Source organism: Cricetulus griseus, chromosome 3 (genome assembly GCF_003668045.3).
Source record: "Cricetulus griseus strain 17A/GY chromosome 3, alternate assembly CriGri-PICRH-1.0, whole genome shotgun sequence".
In the NCBI taxonomy this organism is placed as follows: Eukaryota; Metazoa; Chordata; class Mammalia; order Rodentia; family Cricetidae; genus Cricetulus; species Cricetulus griseus.
In genome coordinates this window covers 188,421,268-188,440,794 of record NC_048596.1, presented here as the reverse complement: position 1 = coordinate 188,440,794, position 19,527 = coordinate 188,421,268, and the positions used below count along the sequence as shown (strand labels likewise).

Below are 19,527 nucleotides of genomic sequence, written 5' to 3'. Positions count from 1 at the left end.
TGCCACTGAACTCACTATGTGCAGGCCATCTGCTGCTGGGCATGGTACCTGCTCTTAAGAGTGGTTTGTGTCCCCAGTGAGACTCAGGTTGAAGAAAACTAATTTTTTCATTTGTGAGCAGTTATGAATTAGAGGTAGTTTCTGGGTTAGGGATGAGGACTTGTATCCACTTCACCTCTCAGTGCTGGCACAGGCCTGTGCATGCTGCCACAGTCTCTGTGAGCTCATATGTGCAATGGTCCCACTGTGTTCAGAAAGCCTTGTTTCCTTGGCATCCTCCAGCCCTGAAGATGGTGACTTCCTTGCTTGTGGGATAGAATTTTGCAACTGTTAGAATCACTTGTTTTATGATGTTTATATCTTGTTTTCTTCAGACATGGTTTGAGAAGCAAAGAATTCTATTTCCTGAGCATAGAAAAGAACCTGTGAATTTATCAGATGGGACAAATGGAGGACCACATCCCACTTCTCAGAGCCAGGACATCCATCTGGTCCCTACCCCGGCCTGTTGTTCCCCTTCCTCAAAGCTCTGCTGCAACGAACAGATGTCTCTACCTCCCCCACTGGAATCCCAGGGATTTGTTCCTCTGGATTCTGTTAGGGTCTTTGGGAGCCTGGGACCAGGTGCTACGACCCTGCAGGCCACAGGAGCTATGCAGGAAGGACAGAACCCTGATGCCCCTCTGACTTACATGAGTCACTCACCAGAACAGCCAATTATAGAACAGGGTTTCTCAGGTACCCAGGCTCCTTTCTGTTCTCAGCCTGATGCAGAGCATGAGAAACAACAACCTGAGGACCCAGATTACATCGACATATCTTATGTTATGCAGTGGTGGGACAAGGGCCGCCTGGAGCTCATTGCAAAGTGGGAACCTCAGAAAGAGACATAGTTTACTCTGTGAGGTTCACCAAAGCCTTAAGTTCCTCAGGTCCTTTCTTTATGTGTAACCCTATAGCACTTGAGAGACATTTGTGTTAGTTCCACAATGAGGGCCTGACTATTACTATGAACGTTTGGACACAAGTGTTTGCATGGGCATGTTTTATTATTTATTATTATTGTGATTATCAGATCTATGTAACCAGAAGTGTAAATGTTGGGTCTTGTGGTAATTTAATATGTGTCACTGAGGGTTGGATCTAGGGTGGCAGTTAGGTTTTGTCGGGCTCTCCAATTGCTGGAATTATGGATGTATATCATTATATTGAGCTCTTAATTTAATCTTTTAGTTTGAGAATTTCATACGTGCATGTGTTTTGATCAAGTCCAACCCCTATTCCCCTCCAATAATGAATTGTTTTTAATGAATGTTAGTTCTTTTTTTTCTCCTGAAAAACACAAATTTTATTTATGAATAGTAATCAACCAGCTCGACGGTGGCAGTGGCGGTGGCGGTGGCAATGCACACCTTTGATTCCATTGCTCACTCCAGAGGTAGAAGCAGGAGGATCTCTGTGGGTTCAAGGCCATTCTGGTCGACAGAGCAAGTTCCAAGACAGCCAGGACTACACAGAAAAACCCTGTCTCAAAAAGCCAAAAACAAAAGAAGAGTAATTGAAAGCTTTTCTCACTGGGTATTGGTGGTTCTGGCCCATATCTCAGCATTCTGGAGACTGAAGCAGGAATATTTAAAAATGGTGCTCGCGTTGGCTACACTGGGATACACAGCAAGACCCTGTCACATAGCAACAACCCAGTGTGGTAGCACATACCTATAATGTCAGCACTTGTGAGGTGGAAATAGGAGAATTAGGACCTCAAGGTCAGGGGCTGGAGAGATGGCTCAGAGGTTAAGAACACTGACTGTTTTTCCAGAGGTCCTGAGTTCAATCAGCAACCATATCCAGTCATCTATAATGTGTTCTGGTACCCTCTTCTAGCATGCAGTTCAGGCAAACATGCAGGCAGAAAACTGTATACATAATAAATAAATCTTAAAAAGACAAAAGAAAAACAAATCTACCTTTCTTTCACCGGGAGGTGGTAGTACACACCTTTAATCCCAGCACTTGGGAGGCAGAGGCAGGCAGATCTCTGTGAGTTCCAGACCAAGGTCTACAAGAGCTACTTCCAAGACAGCCTCCAAAGCCGCAGCGGAAACCCTATCTCTCAAAAAAACAAAAAAGGACTTCTAGGTCATCCTCAGCTACATAGCAATTTCAAGACCTGTGGAGATATTTTGTTTATGATATAACAAACAAAGCTTGTTTGAAGATCAGAGTGGCAGTACAGACCTTTAATCCAGTACAGCATAAAGATCAGCCAGTGGCAGTATACACCTTTAATCCCAGCAGCCACACTAGTTAGCCATAGAGGCCAGGTAGTGGTGGTACACACCTTTAATCACAGGATGTAGGACACAGAGGCAAATGGATCTCTGAGTTCAAGGCCACCCTGGGCTACACTAGAGTGAATCAGTATGAGAAACAGAGCTCACACAAAGGTGATCTCAGCATTTGGGATCCCACACCTTTAATCCCAGCACTAGAGAGGAATATAAGGCAGGAGGAGACAGGAGCTGAGGGCAGTCTGAGGCTCTGTGGATCGCTCCTTCCATCTGACATTGGTAGAGGTGACAACTCCCTAGTGGATGGGAGTTGCTTATCTGATCTTCAGGCAAGCTTTATTTGTTAGATCATAAACAAAATATCATCACAAAGACCAGCCTTGGATACATGAAACCAAGTCCCAACCAAAACAATACTAACCAATGTAAAGAATAATGAACTTAGCTGATGTTTTAGTTGCATTTCCATTGCTGTGATAAAAAACACTCTTGTAAAAGCATCTTTAAAAAAGAAAGGGTTTGGGCTGGAGAGACCGCTCAGCGGTTAAGAGCACTGACTGTTCTTCCAGAGGTCCTGAGTTCAATTCCCAGCAACCACATGGTGGCTTACAGCCACTTTGAATGAGATCTGGTGCCCTCTGCTGGCATGCAGGCAGAAGACATAATAAATAAGATCTTTAAAAAAAGAAAACAAAGAAATAAAGGGTTTATTTGACTTAAAATTCCAAGTTATATTATGTCACTGAGGGGAAGTCTAAACAGGAACAAGCAGCTAATCACATCCATAGTTAAGAACAGAAAGAGTGAATACATACGTGCTTATGTTCAGCATCCCTCTCTAGACTCAATCCCTCTCTAGACTCAATATAGTACAGGACCCAAACCCACTTTGGGTTGGTGCCGCCCACAATGGGCTCTTCCCTATGGACTTGTCCAGAAGCCAACCTGATCTAAATGTCATTGAGACTCTTCTCAAGTGAGTTATAACTGTGTCGTGTTGACGATTAATACTAAGAATCACAACACATCTTCACCCTTTGTCCCCAAAGTCTCATGTTTCTCTCATAATGTAAAATACAGTTCAATTTTTTTAAATCTCCATAGTTTAATAAAATTATGATACTTTAAAAGTCCAATGTCTTTTTTTGTTTAGTTGGTTTGGTTTGGGGGTTTGTTTTTTGTTTGTTTGTTTGTTTGAAACAAGGTTTCCCAGTGTAGCTTTGGAGCTCTTGTAGACCAGGGTTGGTCTCAAACTCACAGAAATCTGCATCCCAAGTGCTGGGATTAAAGGTGTGCACCACCACCGCCCAGCTAAAAATCCAATCTCTTGCTGGGTAGTGGTGGCTCATGTGTTTAATCCAGTACTCTCGAGGCAGAGGCAGGAGGATTTCTGTAGTTCAGGGCCAACCTGGTCTACAGAGCAAGTTCCAGGACAAGATCCAAAGCTACAGAGAAACTCTATCTCAAAAACAACCATTAAAAACAAAAATTCAGTCTCTTAACTATATGAGCTCACTCCTAAGCAAAACAAACAAAGTTATGTACTTCCAAAATATAATAGCACAGGATAAACATTCTCATTTTAATAGGAAAGTTTTGTGCCCAAGTAGCAAAGATCCCCAGAGACCACCAGGAAGACAGACACACTGAACTGTGAAAGCAAGGTTTTATTGGTTGTTCATCCAACCACGACAGGAACCCCATCTAGCAAGCTGACACAGCAGTCTCTCCAGGCTGGGCTGGGCTGGAGAGACGGCTCAGTGGTTAAGAGCACTGACTGTTCTTCTAGAGGTTCTGAGTTCAATTCCCAGCAATCACATGGTGGCTCACAACCATCTTGAATGAGATCTGGTGCCCTCTGCTGGCATGCAGGTAGAAGACTGTATATATAATAAATAAGTAAAATCTTAAGAAGAAGGAAGGAAAGAAGGAAGGAAAGAAGGAAGGAAAGAAGGAAGGAAGGAAGGAAAGAAAGGGAAAAAGAAATAAGTCAGGCGTCTGGGCCTAGAGATAGACATTCTCCAGATAAGGTCAGGTAGAGAGCAGGAAGCCCCACCCCTCAGGGGCAGAAAGTCCTCCATGTTGCTGAGCTCAAAGAGAGCTGCCAGACTCTGGTAGACAGCAACCTCTGATCAGCAGGGCCTCCCAACAGGAGGTAGTCAATGACCATAGACACTGTAGTGCCAATCTACCTTTTCAGGCAGGTTTTCTTTTTTATGAGTATTGGTGTTTGTCTACACGTATGTCTATGGTATGTCTGTGCACCACATGTGTGCCTAGTGCTTGCACAGGCCAGAAGACCCCACTGGATCCCCTGGAACTGGAGTGATAGAGAGATGTTGTGAATGAACCACAATGTGATAGTAGAGATTGAATCTCAGTCCTCTGGAAAAGTAGCCAATGCTGTTAACTGCTAGGGTGTGGTGAGCGTGGGGGGTCGGGGAGAAAGAGAGAGAGAGAGAGCACTCATAGTGACCAGAAGACAACTTTAGGAAACTGGTTCTCTCCTTCCACCATATGGGTTCCAAGGATTGAAAGCAGATCGTCAGACTTAGTAGCAAGCACCTTTATCCACTGAGCCATCTTATACTCCTCAAGCCTACTAATTTTTTTTTTTTTTTTTTTTTTGGTTTTTGGAGACAGTGTTAAGTTTTTGCTTAAATTAGAAATAAAGAAGAAAAGAGGAGGAAGGCACAAGATGAGACATATTAGACATATTAACCAGTTTATTATAGGCCCAGCAGAGTAGGGAGACTAAGAAAGAAGAGGAACATGGTTAATGGCTGACCACCATGGCCGGTCGCCATAGAGAGGCAGAGAAAAGAGATAGAGAGAAGAGAAGAGCAGAAGCAGAGAGAAGAGTAGAGAGTGTAGAGAGAGTGTAAATGGGCAGGGATCTGTCTTTTAAAGGGGTCCTCTGCACCTGCATGCAGACTTAGTTCCCATGGAAAGCTGGGCTGACCAGGGTACTGCCTGAGTGGATTCTGTCAGGTAACAGAGGCAGGCCAGCATAATGCCTGAATCTTTCAATTATATAAATGCAAGTTATAAAGGTCTGAGGATGGAAAGGTCTAAGATGGTGGATAAATGCAAGTTATGAAGGTCTGAGGATAAAAAGGCTTAAGTGATGATAAAGTTGAGACATTAAAAAGACTGAAGTATGTTCCAGATTTCTCTATTTCTCATGCTACTGTTCATAGTAAAGTTCTACAATACTACTATATGATCATAACTACTAGGTCAAGATTAAGATGCTTTTCATTGTCCTAAAAATATCTGTCAATTTTAAAATATTAATGCTTTTAGCCAAGTTGCTTCTAACAAAATATGCTGCTAATATGTCTAATACTTATGTTTCCACAAACTCTAAGGATTCTTATAAGTTCCAGGGAGCTGAATTGGATCCAAACAAACAGGTCAGATTTACTCCAGTTATCCAATCTTTCCCTGGACCCAGGACTCCCTTCACTAATGTTGGGACACCTCGGGAACCCCTCCCTCATCTTACAATCTTCCCCTCAAGTGACAGGACTTAAGAAAAAATTATTTCTAAACTTAACCTTGTCCTCTTCTCTGCCAACATCTTGCCAGGTAACTCTGTAATTTGTGGCCTTCAACCTTATGGTCTGACCCTTTAAAAGCTTCTCTTTTTGACTGGTTGGCATCTCATTTGGCAGCCATGCAGTGAGATCCTAGCTGGCCAGCTTGAAATAAAAAGAAACCTTTCGCTTTTGCATCAGATTGTCGACTCCTTGGGTTAGTCTCTGGGCTCGGCTAACCTGGCACAACAGACCAGGTTGGCCTTGAACTCACAGAAATCTGCCTGCCTCTGCCTCCCGAGTGCTGGGATTAAATGCGTGTGCCACCAGCAGCCATCAAGCCTGCTAATTTCTAACCAGCTATCTAACAGTAGCATGGCAGCTTTGAAGTGAATGTGGATATTATTTCCTGGGAGAGTGGGAGAAGTTGACAGTCAAAGATTCCTCTGGGGTAGAATACTAGGGCACTGTAGAGGAGGGCTTGGTGTTCAGGCACCCAATGGCAGATTCCCAGTCTCCTTCCACAAAAGTCTTCTAAAACAGTCATCTACATGCACTCTAATAGGGAGGTCTTGTGAGGTGGCGGCGCCGCAGCCATGGAAGGAGACAGTGGCAGCGGCTGTCGCTCATGTGGCTCAGGTGGCTGCGCTGGGAGGCGGCGGTGAGTGGCTCCCACGCCCCTGGCCTGCCACCGGAACGGAGAGCCCAGAATGAAGTGGAGAGTCTCAAACAGAGGAGCTGGGGAAACGTCGGCCAAGGCCAAGGCTTGGCATTGCTGAAAATAATGCCAAGAGAGCAGGGCCATTCATCCCGGGTCCCTGTCTGGGCAACTCACCCGTACCAAGCATTGTGCAATGTTTGGCAAGGAAAGATGGCACGGATGACTTCTATCAGTTGAAGATCCGCACCCTTGAGGAGAGAGGGGAGCAAGGAATAGAGAGCCAAGAGGAAAGGCAGGGCAAGATGCTGCTGCACACCGAGTACTCGCTGCTCTCCCTGCTGCACACACAGGACGGCATGGTCCACCACCATGGGCTCTTCCAGGACCGCACCTGTGAAGCAGTAGAGGACACAGAGTCCGGTCGGATGGTGAAGAAGATGAAGAAACGCATCTGCCTCGTCCTTGACTGCCTCTGTGCACATGACTTCAGCGACAAGACTGCCGACCTCATCAACCTACAGCACTATGTCATCAAGGAAAAGAGACACAGCGAGCGGGAGACCGTGGTCATTTTCTGCGATGTGGTCCGAGTGGTGGAAGCCCTGCACCAGAAAAACGTCGTGCACAGAGACCTGAAGTTTGGGAACATGGTGCTCAATAAAAGGACCCATCGGATAATTATCACCAATTTCTGCCTTGGGAAACACCTTGTGAGTGAGGCGGACCTGCTGAAGGACCAGAGGGGGAGCCCTTGCCTACATCAGTGACCGGCCGTAGAGGGAGGGGCAAGCCTAGTGACATGTGGGCTCTGGGTGAAGAGCATCTCTTCACCATGCTCTGCGGCCAGTTCCCCTTCTATGACAGCATCCCACAGGAGCTCTTCCGCAAGATCAAGGCTGCGGAATACACTATCCCCCGAGGATGGGAGGGTCTCTGAGAATACAGTGTGTCTTATCCGGAAACTGCTGGTCCTTGACCCTCAGCAACGCCTGGCCGCTGCGGATGTCCTAGAGGCTCTCAGTGCCATCATTGCATCATGGCAGTCCCTGTCCTCTCTGAGTGGGCCTTTACAAGTGGTTCCTGACATTGATGACCAAATGAGCAACTCTGACAGCTCCCAGAAGGCAAAGGTAACAGAGGAATGCTCCCGGTACGAGTTCGAGAACTACATGCGACAGCAACTGCTGCTTGCTGAAGAGAAAAGCTCCATTCATGAGGCCCTGACATGGGTGCCCCAGCGGCAGTTTGGTACCATGCCACCAGTGTGACTGCTGGGTCATGACGCACAGCCCATGACTTCCTTGGACACAGCCATCCTAGCACAGCGCTATCTGCGGAAATAGTGTCTCAGCTAGGGCGCCAGCCCCAGCACACCTCTCCTCGGCCCAGCCATCCAGCCAAGGCCCAGCCCAGCAGTGCTGGACTGATTCCCAGGCTGCTATAGGGACAGGGAAGGGATAGGGACAGCCCAGGTCACAGCCAGGGTCAACAGAGGTACCACAAAGCTACCTTTTGGGATGATTGCTTGATTGGTTTTTGTTTGTTTGGGGGTTTTTTGTTTTTAAAGATTTTTTATTTATTATGTATACAACATTCTGCTTCCGTGTATATCTGCACACCAGAAGAAGGTACCAGTACTCATAACGGATGGTTGTGAGCCACCATGTGGTTGTTGGGAATTGAACTCAGGACCTATGGAAGAGCATTCATTGCTTTTAACCTCTGAGCCATCTCTCCAGCCCTTGTTTTTTGTTTTTTAATCTGGGAGTTCTAGATACCTGATCTGCTTTTAATCATGACATTTTAACCTATTAAAAAAAGGGGGGGAGGTCTTGTCACTGCACAAACAGTTCCCATGTCTGGGACACAAGCTCTGGGGAATAGGTATTTAGAGAAGATCTGGCCAAAGCAGAAAACTAGTACACTTCAGACAGCATTTTGGTTTAGCTAGATTTCAGCCAGGCATGTTCCTTACTGACCAAGTCCTTGCTTTATATATGCAAATAGTGGAGGGTGTGGTGGTGGAATTCAGAGCAATCAGATTCATCTACACAACCATTCCCTCTCACCAGAAGACCCAGGTTCCCTAGGGCTTCTATTGCTGTGATAAACACCATAAACTTGGAAGAACAGGTTTATTTTAGTTTACAGCTTGTAGTCCATCGTCCATGGAGGTCAGGGCTGGAAAAGGAAGCAGGTTCTGATGCAGAGACAATAAAGGAGTACTGCTTACTGGCTTGCTCAGCCTGTTTTCTTATACCATCCTAGACCTGCCCAGTGGGGTGGTACCACCCACAGTGGACTGGCCCTCCCATATCAATCATTAATCAAGAACAGGTCCAACAGACTTGCCTACAAGGCCAATCTGATGGAGGCATTTTCTCAATTAAGATTCCCTTTCCACAGATATGTCTAGGTTGTGTCAAGTTGACAAAAGGTAGCGCACCAGGAGACCCAACAAATTCTTTCTACCTGCTTTCCCAGAACTCTGGTGCCTGGGAAGCACAGATCTGAAGAGTCAAGAATGAGGTCCATAATTAGGTGGGCTAGTTCCAGTCCCAGTCATGTGGGTTGTGGAATGACACTAATGGCAATCAAGGGGATTTAAACATCAGATTAAACCCCAAATTAACCCTTGGAGAAATGTTATGGCCTCAATTATGCCCCTACTCCCAATTCATCTTTTGAAAACCCTCAGAACCTCCCCTGAAAGACCCCCGCCCTTAGCTTTCTCTTTTAAGTTTCCCCGCGTGCAGCTGGCGGAGCGTGCAGCTGGCGGAGCGCGTGGGGAATACATCCTCCCCTGCACCCCCCGACCCTTGATCCCCACAGCTGCCGGCACTTCTCCGCCGCGGGGCCGGGGCGCTCCGTCCCAAGGTCAGCCATCTGGACCGGCAAAAGATAAAGGCCATTTCGCCTGACTATTACGGTGCCTTTTTCCCCTATAAAAGGACTCCCCTTCCGGGGCTCAGGGCTTAGCCTAACAAAAAGCTAAGTCCCCGGGTGCCCGGCGCCATCAATAAACCCTCTTGCTCTTGCATCCAGAGTTCGTGGTTTCGCTGATTCCTGGGTGCAGGTCTCCTTCTACGAAAGTACCTCTTCTGAGGTCTTTCACCCCAGTACAATGTCATTGTACTGTATTTAAAGTGGTAAATAATGTAAAATGAAGCTATTAAGGTAGGCCCTATTCCAATCTCACAGATGTCCTTAAAAGAAGAAACCAGAGCATACTAGGAGACAAAGTTAGAGGGCATCTAACAGTTCAGAGAAGAAACAAAAGTTTTTCACAACTTGATCCTGGATGTCTAGCCTCCAGAACTTAGAAAACAAATTTCTACTGTTTATTCAATCTAATCTGTAGTAATCTAGACACCACTAGCAAACTAAGACAAGGGGGAGTGGCAGACAGCATCAAAAGACAGACTACAGGTTCAGAAGAAAGACTGATGGCGGTGGGCTTATTACTGGTGGGAGAGTTTCCACCATATTCCTAGAGGAAGGACACAAGTAGAAATCCAGTACTATGCCTGTACTAATCAGGTTTCTCCAGAGGAACAGAACCAAATAGGATGAATGTGTATTATACAAGGCAATGTATTCGACTGACTTACACAATAGGGGCTGGATAATTGAATGCTCAGAGCCCTGTAGCTGTTCAGTCCATAAACTGGATGTCTCAGCAGTCCCAGTATTCCTTGAAGAGCTGATGGTCTTCAGTCCAGCTTGGAAGGCTAAAGAAGCTGAGTTCTAGTGGCAGCAACAATAGCAACAATGGGATAGATTCACTCACCAGCAAGAAGCCAAGGCGGGCTAATAAGCAGCACTGCTTGTTTCCTCTCAAACCTCTTTATGTCCTGGCCACTATAGGGGATGGTGCTACCCACTCTGAGGGTCTTTCCCTTCCATTAATCCTTCCTGGAAATGACCTCACAAACCAATCCAGAGGCATGTCTCTTAGTTGATTCCAGATGCAATTAAGTTGACAACACAGATAAACTGTCATAATATATAACATATAGTAAGCTGTAAACTGTTTTGTGTTTCTGTTTAAATGTCTTTTGAGACTCAGGGTAAAACAAATTAGATCTCTGCATAATATTTGACAAAACTGGAATTCTAGCTCTGTAAAACAAGTAGATGACAACTTTACTAAGGTATTGACATCCTAAATGACATATCTAAAGCAGTAATTTTTAACCATTTTAGAGTTCTATTAAGAGAGTCCACATGGGGGCTAGAGAGATGGCTCAGCGGTTAAGAGCACTGAGTTCAATTCCCAGCAACCACATGGTGGCTCACAACCATCTGTAATGAGATCTGGTGCCCTCTTCTGGTCTGTAGTCATACATGCAGGCAGAACGCTACTTAAATATTAAAAGAGAGAGAGAGAGAGAGAGAGAGAGAGAGAGAGAGAGAGAGAGAGAGAGAATACACTTTTTTAAACAAATTCTATCATATAACGTCTCTTAATTCCCATCTAACAGTCACTACTGTAATCAGAATCATATTCCTGGAAGCATGTCATATGCCTGAAACATCCTCAGAAGGGGGTTAAAGTTAAACAGTTCATTTACACCATATTCTACCAGAAGTAAGCTACTATATGGAAAGTATTTGAGACATAAGCTCCTCTCTTTAAAAAACAAAACAAACAAAAAACACTCTTTTTTCAGTGCAGCTGATTCCAAAATACATCTAGGTAGTAAACAGAGTGAGACCAAGCTGAGTATATATACTATATCCTCTAATGGCCAGCCATGTGACTGCTCCCGAGAACATTGACTCTACAATGCTTCAAGTAGAAAGGATCACACAGATACAGACTCCTGTTGGTGGAAGGCACTGCAAGTATGAGTATCCAGAGAGCAATAGGGAGGGCCCTCACACCTGCTACACACACCTCTGGTTCTCTTCCCTTTGACTCAGTATTTCAACCAATTCTGCCACTCTCCACAGTTCTGATGCGAATTTTCCTTTGCTCCACCCAGAAGGATCATCTTTTCATGGTTCATTAATTTTAACTGAAAATTTACCATAACTATTTCCTGCATAATATCTAAGGAAACACTTGTTGATAAGACTCAACACAAGCCAGGCATTGGTAGTGCACACCTTTGATATTAATCCCAGCACTCAAGAGGCAGAGGCAAAGGCAGAAGCAGATGGATCTTTGTGAGTTTGAGGCCAGTCTAGTCTACAGGGTGAGTTCCAGGACTAACCAGGGCTAACAGAGAGAAACCCTGTCTTGAAAAAAAAAAAAAGTCAGAACAAAACTCAAACACAAAATTCTATTTATTTTGAATGCTAAAAGCAACACAAAAGTGGACCAACCTGCTAAATTTTAAGTCTAGTCAGCAGAAAACTTATGTTTGATAAAATATAAAAACAACACATCACAATTAACAGTATTCAACCAGCAGCCTGCATGTGGTTGAGGATAGCTACAAAAGAGAAACACAGAATCATACAATTACAGCATAGAAGTTTTTTTGAGATGTGTGTGTGTAACTTGATGTTTTTTTCTTTGACTCTTGACTGAAGTTTGCATATGACATCTGTTATAATGTCAAAAGACTGGACATGCCCACAAATCTAGAGTTTTATTGTACACAAATACCGTTAGCAAGCTGAATATGAGATTTTTCAACACAGTAGAAATCAGAGCTCCTGGGATAGAGAGGATAGTTTAGAGCAGTCCATGTTATAAGCTTTGCAATTAAATCTTATTTCTAGACTCTCAGTTTGGAACTCTTCATCTAAAACAACTTCTACCAAAAGACACGGTTATTTACTCATCAAGAGTGAAAAGACCCATGCCTTTTCATTTCCAACTTTCATTTTGTCACCAGGCTCCTGTCACAATACAACAGGGGTTGCCTTCCAACAAAGGATCACTTTTGTACAGACCAGCCTCTCTGGTTTAGATTTCCCTATCATAAACACAGAGCTACTTGCCATGGACCACCCTAGATCCAGTTTCTTTTGTTTCATCCTGCTACATAACATTGCTTGGCTACAAAGTCTGGGGCTCACAGAACAGCAGCACTGGTCGGTTTCCATGGTCACAAGATGTTTATATCATCATCTGCTACACCTTTTTCATTATCTTGTCCATTATTTCTTTCGGAATTCAATCCTCCGAGCAACATTCTGAGCTCCAAATTTTTTGACCAACGCATTTCTAGTGTCTTCATCATCCTTTTGCAAATCTAAGTCATCTTGCCGGGACCAAATTGGATAACCATCAGACCTCCGACCAGACTCTAAGAAGGAGGAAGTGGCCTCCAGCTCACCACTGTTTTTCAGGAAGGCCTGTGTAACTGTCGACAGATCCAAGTTAAACTTTTCCATTAGTTGCCGGATGATTTTGATGGCAGTTCCCACTTCTTGTGTGGAAACTTTTGGCTCTTCTTCCTCCTCATCTGGCTGTGTTTCAGAATCTTCTTCAGGTGTGGGAGGATCATCATCACACATTGTTATATGGATTTCAAAGTCAGGACTCTCACCCACCTATAAAGGTCAAGGAGGGAGACCAGTTTGTATTTATATAGCCTTGAACTCTTACAATATGTATCTTCCCAACTACCATTCCCTGGCTCTTCACACAACATTACACGGGTCTGCTCCCTTCAGGTACTCTCATATAGCTTTACTCATGCTGATTTGTACACGTGTATGTGTGATGTATGTGTGTGTGTGAGAGAGAGAGAGCATGTGTAACCTGTATGATAGTAGATCACTTGTTAAATACCTGACTTTGCTTAGAGATGGGTATGGTGCTATGTACCTATAATCTCAGCATTCCTGACAGAAGGGTTACCCATAAATTCAGGGCAGTTTGGGCTATACAATGAGACAATGTTTCATGTAGTCCAACTGGCCTTGAATTTACTATTACCTTTAACTTCCTTTTTTTAAATTTGAGACAAAGTAGCCCAGGGTAGCTTCAGAAATAATATAGCCAAGGGTGAATTATAACCACATCTTTATTTTTGTTTTGTTTTGTTTTGAAGACAGGGTCTCACTCTGTAGCTCTGGCTACAGAACTCACTATGTAGACCAGGCTAGCCTGGAACTCACAGAGATCTGTGTACCACTTTCCATAACCACTTTCTTTTGTGCTAATAAGCCAGCTCAATGGAGGGCCAGCAAGACGGTTGGGCAGGTTAAAGCACCTGCTGCCAATCCTGACACCTGAGTTCAGTCTCCAGGAGCTACATAGCTGAAGGAGAGGACAGACTTACTGCCCAATAAATAAAATTGTAATAACATTTTTAAACATTTGTTCTGTTTCTTTGGGGGGGTGTTGTTGGGTTCTTTTGGTTTAGGTTTTTTTTTTTTTTTCAAGACAGGGCACCACCACCACCCTGCTTTTAAAAAGTTAATTCATAAGACCTTCATTCCTAGAGAAGATACACAAATATAATTTAGATAAAAAGATTAGTCATCATCATAATTTTGCTGCACCTGCCTTTCTCAAAAGCTATTATTGTGGGATTCCAATAAAGTAATCAAAGAGAAACTGAATATAAAAGAACAAAAATATTTCCAAAGAGTAAGGCAATGGTGTCGCACACCTTTAATCCAAGCACTCGTGAGACAGAGGCATGTGGATCTCTGAGTTCGAGGCCAGTCTGATCTACAGAGCAAGTTTTATAATGGCCAAGGCTACACAGAGAAACCCTGTCTCAAAAAAACAAAACAAAATTTCCTTTGGAAACCTAAATGTTTAAACAAAATTACTGGAAAATTTTTGAAAGTTAGTTTTATGCTCCTGAGAAGCATTCTAAAATGGCCAAATAAACTGTTCTAACTTTGAAAAGCACACACTGAGATCAAAGTGTTCAAAGCAGGGTACTTTACACCGTTAAAACACAACTGTTCCTTGGCATATGTCTTTTAATCCCAGCACTCAGGAAGCAGAGGCAAGCAGATCTCTGTCAGCTCAAGGTAGCCTGGTCTACATAGCAAATTACAAGCTATCAATGACTACATAGTGAGACCCTAACTCAAAGAAAAACAAAAGAAAAAAATAAAAATAACTGTTCCTATTCAGTGTGATCTTTTCCTCTCCACCACTCATACTATCCTCCAAATACTAAAAACATTGTGAAGCCTAAAGCCAGATCACATCTATTTTCTCTCCTCTTCTACCTTGAACTTCTCTCTTAAGTTCTTGGCCTCCGATGAACAGAAAACATAGTTTAACAACCAAACAAGAATGGAGGGAAGAGCCGGGCATTGGTGGCGCATGCCTTTAATCCCAGCACTCAGGAGGCAGAGACAGGCGGATCTGTGAGTTCAAGACCAGCCTGGTCTACAAGAGCTAGTTCCAGGACAGCCTCCAAAGCTACACAGAGAAACCCTGTCTCGAAAAAAAAAATTAAGAATGGAGGGAGGAGGGAAAGATGAGTAAATTGAGCTAATATACCACGGCTTCTTCAAACTCCCGAGTGGCTTCCTCAAAGAGTTTTTTGACTGATTGGTCATTCTCCTTGGTCTCTCCCTTCACACACTCTTCTTCAGGCAAGTCTGGTGTTCTCTTGTTCTGTGGTTCTATTAAAGAAAAGAACAGCAGGTCAGCGTGGCTTATCTGCACAGACCATCTCTAACAGTTCTGTGCATGCAGTTTTTGTTTCAGAAAACACCTGTTTATTATTCAGTATGACGAGCACAAGATATGCATACCCAATAGTTCTCACACTTGTTTCCAAAAATAACCTACAACCCCAACCCCAACCCCAACCCCAACACAGGAGCCTGATAAAGGAAGATTTAGGCTACCCTGGAGGACTGACTATAAAGTGAGTTCTAGGCCACATGAAATAACGAATGAGGACATGATAATTCTAGGTATGGAGGAGAAGGTTTATTGTAGATTCGAGGGAGAGCATAGTTAGAGGCATCTGGAAGGGACCATGGGGGGAGGTTGGAGGAACAAAGAGAACACCTAGGGAACCCAGAGGCCAAGAGGCTGGCATAGCCAAAATGGCTGGATTATATAAGAATCAGAGCAGCTGGGGGAAGGGACATCTAGCCCAGCCTGTGGGCTGGAGAGGTTGAGGATAGGAAGGGGAGGGAGAATGTCAGCCAGGATGACTCTTTAAAAGGTAATGAGAGATGCTGGGAGAACCTAGAGGCCAGCATCTGCTTTGATATGTTAAATAGACACCTAAGTTAGCCATTTGTCCCAGGTTTGAGACCTAACATAGGCCAGCCAGGGTTGAACTGCATGACCCTACCAAAACAATAAAATAAAATTTTGACAGATGTTACAACATATATTGTGCTACATGATGTAAGCCAGAAACAAACGAACAGTTGTATGGTTTCATTTATGTGAAGTACATAGAGATTGTACCATGGTAGAGCTGAGGTGAGGGAAGAATGAAAATGGCTAAGTTCTGAAGAGGGGTAGTGGTGATAACTGTACATCTGAATGCACTTACTGCCACAAAGCTGAATACTTTTTTTTGGGGGGGGGGGCTTGAGACAGGGTTTCTCTGACCTGGAACTTGCTCTTGTAGACCAGGCTGGTCTCAAACGCACAGAGATCCGCCTGCCTCTGCCTCCCAAGTGCTGAGATTAAAGGCCTGTGCCACCACTACCTGGCAAAGCTGAATACTTAAAACAGTTCAATGATAAATTTTACATGCTTTACAGTAAAAATTCTAAAATGTATATAATTACACAGCAAAAGTTCAATTTTACTCTAAACTTTCAATATAGCAACTAAAACAGATATAGGCTTAAATGAATACAATAACACACTATAAAACAAAATAGTGGGCAGGAGAGATGGCTCAGAGGTTAAGAGCACCGACTGCTCTTCCAGAGGTCCTGAGTTCAATTCCCAGCAACCACATGGTGGCTCACAACATCTGTAATGAGATCTGTGCCCTCTTCTGGTGTGCAGATATGCATGGAGGCGGAATATTGTATACATAATAAATAAATAAATAAACAGTTTAAAACAAAATAGCATATATTTATGTGAACATAACACTAAATATAAAATATGGAAGATAAAAATGGCTGACATTTGGGGCTAGAGAGATGGCTCAGTGGTTAAGAGCTTTTATTCCTCTTACAGAAGTCCCAGGTTTGATTCCTAGGACCCACACAGCAGTTCCCAACTGTCTGTAACTCCAGTTCTAGGGATCTGATGCCCGCTTCTGATCTTCACAGGCACCAGGCACATGAGACACAGACAAACATACAAGTCAAACTCATAAACATAAAATAAGTATGAAAAGGTGCTTTTTAAAAATGTCTGACATTTGTTCCACAACCCAGTAAATTGGGAAGAAGGGTATAAATGACTACAGTGACCATGAACTATAAACATGCAATACAGTAAAACTGTATGATGAGTACATGTGGTGTAGCTCATCATACTACTCTGCATTTATCAAATGTCTGTGCTTTTCTGGGATAAACAGGGTGGGGGGCATAAACACAGAGCATGTGAGGTGCTGGCCGAACCCAAGAGGGAAAAAAAGGAAACCCATTATGTTGCAGTCACACAATGAAGTAAGATGCAAATGATGGGAAAAATAAGAAAAAGCTATATACAGATACACAGAGTTCAGTGAATTAAAAAACAAGTTTGGTGCAGTGATGCATGCCTTTAATCCTAGCACTAGGGGAGGTACTGCGAAACAATCTTTTTGTACACTGAATATTTGTTGCTCTCATTTGATTTAATAAAGATCTAAGTGATCAATAGCTAGGCAGGTGGAGGTTAGGTAGGACTTTCCTACAAAAAGAGAGCACAGGGAAGAAGGGAGGCAGAGTCGACAACAGGAGGCAGAGGAAGGAAGAGATGAACATACTGTGCTGAAAGAAGGTACCACCTCATGCTGAGCGTAGGTAAGAAATACGGGTTAATTTAAGTTGTAAGAGCTAGTTAGTAACAAGCCGAAGCTATCAGTTGAGCATTTATAATTAATAATAATATAATCACCCGGGCAGTGGTGGCGCACGCCTTTAATACCAGCACTCGGGAGGCAGAGGCAGGTGGATCTCTGTGAGTTAGAGACCAGCCTGGTCTACAAGAGCTAGTTCCAGGACAGCCTTCAAAGCCACAGGAGAAACCCTGTCTCAAAAAAAAAAAAAAATAATAATAATAATAAATAATACTATGCACTAAGTTTAGAATAAATTACTCAAAGCACAAATACCATTTAAGAAAACTTTTTTTTTTTTTTAGCCAGTAGGTGGTGGCTCACACCTTTCACACCTTTAATCCCAGCACTTGGGAGGCAGAGGCCAGCCTGGTCTACAGAATAAGTTCCAGGACAACAAGGGCTACAGAGAAAATCCTGTCTTTTTGTTGTTGTTTTTTCGAGACAGGGTTTCTCTGTGTAACAGTCCTGGCTGTCTTGGAACTCGATCTGTAGACCAGGTTGGCCTCAAACTCACAGAGATCCACCTAGCTCTGCCTCCTGAGTGCTGGGATTAAAGGTGTGTGTCACCACCACCTGGCTCCAATTTTTCTTTAAACAACCCCCAAACATCTTTTTCCTTTTGTTGAGGGTGGGGTGGGTGGATTATTCAAAATAGGATTTCTGTGTAGTCCTGGCTCACCTGGAATTTCCTATGTAGACCAGGCTGGCCTCAAGCTCAGAGATCCTCCTGCCTCTGCCTCCTGAGTGTTGGGATTACAGGTGTGTATCACCACCCAGGCTAAGTGATTTTTAATAAGAGGGTCCTAAATAATGACCACACATAGACACGCCCCTAACCTCATAACTAGAAGTATCTTTTAAGTCATTCTAGCCAAGCTATTTAACACCCTGTGATTAAGCCACACTCCTACATCAGGGCCCTTGTACTTGCTACTTCTTTTGTTTGAAACCCTCTTCCCACCGAGCGGTGGTGGCTCAGTCCTTCTGAACGCAGAACCGTTATTATAAACTAGTTACTGTCAGGCAGTCCCAGCCACTCCGGAGGCTGAGGCAGAACATTTCAATCACAGAGTTCGGGGACAGCATGAGCAACACAGAGAGCCCTCAAGTTCCCTGACCTCCCCAAACCCAAACCAATAAACAAATAACATTCAGTCAATGGGAAGGAAAAGTTAGTGAAAAGGTAAATGAAAACCAGAGAGCAAGGGATAAGAGAAAACGGTGCACTTTCACCCGGACCTCAACAAAGGAACGGCTGAGCTATGCCAGTGGCAACAAAACGCACGCTGATGGACAGGCAGCCCGCCCCCCAGGTCCTGGGGAGTGCAAGCCTCACCCCCGCTATCCGCGGCCTCGGGGTCCTGCTCCGCCTTCCGCTTGAGCTTCTGGGAGGATGGGCTGACCGGGGCGTCTCCCAACAGGTACTTGTGCTCCTGGCCCCGCAGGTGCTTGAGGTAGCGGTCCTTGAGAGACTGCCAGGAGTGCTGCGTGAGCGAGCTCTTCTCCATCGCTTTCCACAAGGCGTTGCCTGTGACCGAGTTGGGCGTGCGGGCGTTCTCCTTCACGTAGGTCAGGATGGCCACGTCGTCCGCGTTCGTGTAGGTGAGGCGCCCGGTCAGAGGCTGCGGCTCCAGCTCCGAGGAGCCCTCGGTGGAAGCCCCGGGCTTTGTGTCTGGAGCCTGCTCGGTCAGTCCCAGCCGGTATGCCTCCAGCTCCAGCCTCTCGTTGCGCTCCACGCAGTCTAGGATGTACTGCGTGGAGATGAAGTCGCCCGAGGCCTCGGCCAGCGCCTCCCCGGGCTGAGCCAGCAGCACGGCCCCGGGCTCCTGCACCCGGCACACGGTTCCGCCACCGTGCAGGATGAGCGTCGACAGCCGGCGCTTGACCGGACTGGGCCGCACGTAAAACGACATAGAGCTGCCGTCTCCCTTCACGAAGAGAGTGGAGGAATGAGTGTGCCCATTGGGGTCTTTACCCAGATCCATTGCCTCCGCCATACCTGTCACTCCGATGCAAGACAGCGGGCCACAGACAGCGCTCCGAGAACGCCTAGGAGATTGACACTCCGGGGAGGGGGCGGCGGCGTCCAGCACTGCGCCTGCGCCGCGAGAGCCCAGCCGAGACTC

At 44.8% G+C, this 19,527-nt stretch overlaps 1 protein-coding gene and 1 pseudogene across 2 annotated transcripts; one reads left to right on the top strand and one right to left on the bottom strand.

Annotated features, from left to right (window-relative positions):
* The first annotated feature begins 6,540 nt into the window (after positions 1–6,540).
* On the top strand, positions 6,541–7,834 carry LOC100766042 (annotated as a pseudogene).
* A 3,931-nt stretch (positions 7,835–11,765) lies between these two features.
* On the bottom strand, positions 11,766–19,508 carry Terf2ip (TERF2 interacting protein). Of its 2 annotated transcripts, none has more exons than XM_027406067.1 (3): positions 18,738–19,508; positions 14,926–15,047; positions 11,766–13,001 (listed from the first exon to the last, which is right to left on the bottom strand). In XM_027406067.1, the coding sequence occupies exons 1-3, from the start codon at positions 19,396–19,398 to the stop codon at positions 12,606–12,608; spliced, it is 1,179 nt and encodes a 392-aa protein (XP_027261868.1). In that variant the 5' UTR covers positions 19,399–19,508; the 3' UTR covers positions 11,766–12,605. The 2 variants fall into 2 exon arrangements, with proteins under 2 accessions (XP_027261868.1, XP_027261867.1); XM_027406066.2 differs by having other exon boundaries at positions 11,993–13,001; positions 14,923–15,047; positions 18,738–19,506.
* Between the last annotated feature and the right edge of the window lie 19 nt (positions 19,509–19,527).